Source organism: Polypterus senegalus, chromosome 1 (assembly GCF_016835505.1).
Source record: "Polypterus senegalus isolate Bchr_013 chromosome 1, ASM1683550v1, whole genome shotgun sequence".
Lineage (NCBI taxonomy): Eukaryota > Metazoa > Chordata > Cladistia > Polypteriformes > Polypteridae > Polypterus > Polypterus senegalus.
This window is the reverse complement of record NC_053154.1, coordinates 98,144,209-98,150,208: the sequence shown is the minus strand read 5'-3', so window position 1 is coordinate 98,150,208 and position 6,000 is coordinate 98,144,209. Positions and strand designations below refer to the sequence as shown.

The 6,000-nt window shown below is 40.9% G+C and overlaps 1 protein-coding gene across 3 annotated transcripts in view; it reads left to right on the top strand.

Annotated features, from left to right (window-relative positions):
• Nucleotides 1-6,000, top strand: part of kif18a (kinesin family member 18A) — a 135,174-nt gene that overhangs the window by 89,659 nt on the left and 39,515 nt on the right. For all 3 annotated transcript variants that reach the window (XM_039753810.1, XM_039753793.1, XM_039753801.1), the window contains exon 14: nt 245-316. In XM_039753810.1, the coding sequence (XP_039609744.1) occupies nt 245-316 (72 nt within the window). The remainder of the gene's footprint in view (nt 1-244; nt 317-6,000) is intronic.

The window sequence follows — 6,000 nt, the reverse complement described above, 5'->3', positions numbered from 1 at the left end:
CTTGTATTCACTAATTTATATTTTGTCAGCAAAAAGTTAATCTCTGTGAGGACTAGGTTATGTTGTATGATATACATTTCCCTCCGCTCTTAATGCCATGTTTAAATCTTAAATTCATTATCTCTGAAGTATATATATATTGCCAGTGGCAAGATTGAATTTATTTATTTGTTTGTTTGTGTATCACATAAGGCGATTGCTGTATAATGTGGGGCCTGCTTACTGTTTGCTCTTAAATTGGCAGGCGCAAGAAAAAGGAAAAGGAAGAGCATAGAGAGGCGATGTAGCACAGTATTAACTGAAAAACAACAAGAAGGTAAGATTCCTTAATGTATACTTATTAGTTTCTTCAAGGTAGATTGCAAGCAACTTTACAAAGATTTATTAGGATCTGTTAATTGTATAAATTAACATCATGTCAGAGCTTAAAAAATCAACAAGATGTTTACAGTACTAAAGTACTTTCAATACATCTATAGTGTCAGTGGTTAGGTATGAAGTTTTACATTGACCAATCATCTTTGTCAATATTTTTTTCAGCAAAAAGAAATTTAAACCTTATAAAACGGATGTCGTTATTATAGTGCTAGATGTATACAACTTTAGGTTATATAACTGTTCCGAAATTGTGATTACAGTTTTTCTTGGAAATGCATACAGTCTCCGTGAAGTTGTATAAATGTCTAGCTATTACAGGTGCATTGTGCCTTATCAAATTGTTTGAACACATGGTGTATACTGTATATGCTAATGTTTTCCTAGTCTCACTCTCTCACTGCATTAAAGCTGCCATCATGTTGGCAAAGTTCACTTGACTTTTGATCCACTTGTTTTGGTGGGAAGTTAAACAGATTAGACCACTCTTTCTTTCCTCAGCAGCAATCTGTCTCCTTCTGGAAAAGTCCCAGATGCTCACAGGGCAGCTATCAGACATAATTTCTCTAGCATGTATAGGTCATGTCCCAGTGAGCCAGACCTGACACATTCTATGATGAAGAATTCCAAGTTTATCCTAGCTATGTGCCCATACCACCTCCAACAGGAAATGAAGATTGACCTCAGATGTGTTTAGTTCTCATTTTGACTACATCAATGTGCATCAAAGATCAGTATGAGTGCAATATCATTCGCAGACAGTAGAAATGAAACCCTTGGGTTTCCAAGTCTTAGCTGTATATCAATATGCTGTTCATAAGAAATCGCATCCTAGAGACTCGATAATTTGCTTTTTGGCAGTTTCCAATGCCAGCGCTTAACATACTTAGCATCAAATATGTTAACACAACCGTTACACCACAGTTGTTATGACCAAATGGCACACAGCAGCCCCATATCTCATAACTTTATAGCACCTTCCACAAGATGCCTCAGATAACTAAGTCATATGCATCCCATCCAAAACCCCAACCCCCAAATCTACGAACAAATAAAGACAGACTGGATAACTCTCATGCTCTCTCAGGTATCTGTATGAGGATGAAGAGACTGGTATTTTTACTTTTGCGAGCACCTGGTTGGCTGGACCTTTGACCACAGGGCCCAGCCGGGCTCAGCCTGAAGGAGCAATGTGGTTCTGCTCTCTTGTGGGCCCACCACCTGCAAGAGAGATCATAGGGGTCGGGTGCAATGTGATATGTGGGGTGGCCAAAGGCAGGAACTCTGGCATTCTGACCCTTGGTTGCTGAAACTGGCTCTTGGGACATGGAATGTTACCTCTCTGGCGGGGATGGAGCCTGAACTGGTGAGAGGTACTGGCTAGATATAGTCGGGCTCACCTGTACGCATGGTCTGGACTCGAACCATTCCTCTAGAGAGAGGCTGGACTTTGTTCCACTCTGGAGTTTCTGTGGGTGAAAGGCGTCGGGCAAGGATGGGCTTACTTATGATCCCCCCCACCTCGCTCCCCACCCCCCGGCTTGAGGCATGCACGTTGTGGTTCTCCCCGTTGGACGACGAAAGGGTTGCTTCCCTGCACCTTCGAGTTGGGGGAAGGATTCTAACTGTTGTTTGCGCTTATGCACCGAATGGCAGTTCAGAGTACCCAGCCTTCTTGGAGTCCCTGGAAGAAGCGCTGCAAGGCGCAGCTCCTGGGGACTCTATCGTCCTGCTGGGAGACTTAAACGGTCACGTTGGCAACGACAGTGAAACCTAGAGAGGTGTGATTGGGAGGAACGGCCTCCTTGATCTAAACTCAAGTGGTGTTAAGTTGTTGGACTTCTGTGCTTGGTCCGCATTGCTGGTAATAAGTCAAACTCGTTTCCTGTTGAGATTGGACTCCGCCAGGGCTGCCCTTTGTCACCGATTCTGTTTATAAATTTTATGGACAGAATTTCTAGGTGCAGTCAAGGAGCGGAGGGGGTCTGGTTCGGTGTCCTCAGAATCTCGTCTCTGCTATTTGCGGATAACGTGGTTCAGCTGACTTCATCAGACTGTGACCTCCAACTCTCACTGGAGTGGTTCGCAGCTGAGTGTGAAGCGGCGGGGATGAGAGTCAGCACCTCTAAATCCGAGGCCACGGTTCTCTGCCGGAAAAGGGGGAATGCTCTCTCCAGGTTGGGAACACATTACTGCCTCAAGTGGAGGAGTTCAAGTATCTTGAGGTCTTGTTCATGAGTGAGGGAAGAATGGAGCGGGAGGTTGACAGATGGATCAGTGCAGCATCCACAGTAATGTGGGCTCTGCAACATTCTGTCGTGATGAAGAGCGATCTGAGCCAAAAGGCAAGGCTGTTGATTTACCAGTCGATCTATGTTCCTACACTCACCTATGGCCACAAGCTTTGGGTAGTGACAGAAAGAGCAAGATTGCGGATACAAGCAGCCAAAATGAGTTTTCTCTGCAGGGTGGCTGGACTTTCACTTGGAGAGAGGGTGAGGAGTTCAGTTATCCGGGAGGGACTCAGAGTAGAGTTACTGCTCCTCCGCATTGAAAGGAGTCAGTTGAGGTGGTTCGGGCATCTGGTTTGGATGCCCCCTGGACACCTCCCTGGGGGGGTGTTCCGGGCTCGTCCCACTGGGAGACCGGACACGCTGAAGGGATTATATCTCCTGGCTGCCCTGGGAACACCTCGGGGGGTCCCCCAGAGGAGCCTGGAGGAGGTGGCCGGGGAGAGGGAGGTCTGGGCTTCCCTGCTTAGGCTGCTGCCCCTGCGACCCAACCTTGGATAAGCGGTGGACAATGGATGGATTGAGGAGGAGAAGTGTTATATTCTGCTGTACTTAAACACGCCTTCTTTTCTACCTCTTGACAGTTGTGCAGTATTGAAAAGAAATTTTAACTCGTGCACCCACACATCTTTCGGCATGTCCAGTTGGATTTCATCCACGCCTAGGGAATTGCAACCACAAAGCACATTTTACTCATCCAGGCAACCTCTCGACAAAGATATGGACCCCCTTATCAACCAGTGCCTCTGGAATTACCTCCACTACATATTTTTTACTTCTACAAGTTTATCAGCTGTTTCCAAATCTCCTGAATATCCTCAGTTCAGGTCTGCATTCCCACAGATTTCTAAAATCAGCCTTGTCCATGTTGCAATGTGAAGACCCTGCTGCGAACATTGCATGCATGGCCATTGGGTGTGAATAAAAAACATTTAAAGATAAAAACCATTGGGGTGAGAACTGTTTGCACCTAAGACCCAGTACTCTTTGACCCCAATTCACAATGTGCTTTACAGAGAATATAAAATTTTCATTTAGCTTCCTTGTGAAATTGCATGTCATTCCTGTGAATCAAATCTGTACAACTGTATCAAACCCAAATACTATAGCAAAGTGATGCTAATGATGCACAATGAGAACTTATAAATACTGTAAGTGTTTACACACTGGCACCTTTTATGAGGTTTTGGTCAAGCAGTGTGCAAATAAATTAGTGACATAGAGAACTATAGTGAGACTGAAATTCTGGCTAACATGTGTTAGCACACCAAGAACTTCACTGTATAGTGTGAGTATGTTTACCAATATTTATCTTGTATTACATTTGTTGATATTGGTGCGCAGTTGCTGCTTTCATTATAGACTTATAGGTATTTAGTGTATTGCTTGCAGCTAGGTTGCTTTTTCTGCTTACAGGTTTGTTGGTAGACTAGTAGTGCACAGGGCAGTATATTATTTGCCGTTTTAGTTTTTGTAAAAGAAAATTATGGAAGCTTTTGTGTCTAAAACCTAAAAGTTTATTGTCATATTTTCTTTTCTGTCCTTGTTCCCAATATAAGCGTCCATAAGTGCTTTTTGTGTTATTTTAATAAACTCATTTTCTTTTATAGGGCAATTTGAATTTCTACTTTCATATTATAATGACTTAATGTGATCACAGTTAAAATTTCTGCGTTCTTTTCTGGGCTGTTGACATCACGTATTTTGGTGTTTCTTCATTTCAGTGCATGTAAAATTCCCTTGCAAATGTCATGTTTTGTCAAAGAAGTTGTTTTTGTCCTTTCCTGAATTATGTATGTGGTCAGGATAGGAATCTGTTAAGCTGGTTGGACATTACTTGGCTGCTAGTTGGAGGGAATGTCAAAGTATTCTTTCCACCTTTAGAATGTCAGACTACATGACTTGAAATACCAGGGAATGACCAAATACACGAGTCTGTGATGATTTTCCAGCATTGTTTCTGATTTTTAGAGTATCGTGAGTTTGCTTTATTATGACAGTTAATTGACATGCTGCCTGACAGCGGCAGTGCCTATATGAGTGTTTTCCAGGTATGGTTCCTTCATCCACTATACAGTCTCTGTTCTTGGGTGCTTGGATTGTCTCCTCAGTTCCTGAGCAAAGAAAGGTCATGATGGTTAAATGAATTGAAAAGTCTGTACTGCCTGTGTTTGAACCTCTGTTTTGTTAAAGCCTAATGAGGCAACATTTAAATTTCAGTAAAAATTGGAATCAGTAACTTTTCCCTTATTTCCAGTTTTTTTTTTTTTTGGATTAAATTGATTTTTGCATTTTCTAATATGACTCCATATGAACACCCATTCTAAATCTGCAAAATAAATAAAATGTAATTCATCAGACAAAAGTGCCCTAATAAACAATTAATACCAGCTACATACTGACTTCAAATTGTTTACAGTGCAGGAAGTCTCTGAATTTATCAATGTAAAAGACACTTTGAGTGAGATCACTATTATCAAACCTCTACACAGAAACCTAGGACATAGAAGGGGAATCAAAACTGGTGAGGCCAAGATGTGAAGAGGTTTAATGCAAAAATAGACGTTTGACAGTTTCAGGTTGTCAAGGTGGGAGGCATTCAGTTATGGTTACGTCTAACTGTAAGACTCACTTGGAAGAATGTATTTGGGCTTTTTTTTTTTTTTTCTCCACTGCTATTCATATTTCTGTAAAAACGTTGACTATTGGCTAAAAAGAAGAAAAATGCAATTTAATATCCTTGCAGAGTAATTCTGTAAAGCTCTTTATCTCACTAGCCTAAAAGGTTGCTTACGGTGACGGTGCCTGCATATTCAGAATCTTACCATGCACTTCATATATTGTAAAAATTAGATTCAGAGACCTTAAATAAACTGACAAGATTAGTTTTATCACAACTTTATTGAAATTGTCACGTAATTAATATTTATAAAGTTTTATACAGCATTCCTGTTTACTGCTCCTCATCACCATATGCAAATAACATTTATTTCTGTATCACATTTTCAAGCGCTATGGTCTTCACATGATAAATAAAACAATATCCCTATCCAATGACAATGGTAATAAACAACTGAGGTCAATATTTTGTGGAGTTTAATGCTTGTTTTTACTGTAAGCCCATGTGAAACTTGCTTTTACTTTGAATGAAATACAATTTTAAATACATTCAAAGAGAGCTGAAGTTCTGTTTGCATGTCGATTGTTTAATATTTATTTTATCATGTGTTTCTCCTGTGCTCTGCAAGTTTGTGTATTATTGTTTTTTTATTATTATTATTGTTGTTAGATTATTATCTACGCTATAGCCTAGAATTTTTTTTTTTGTCCCAAA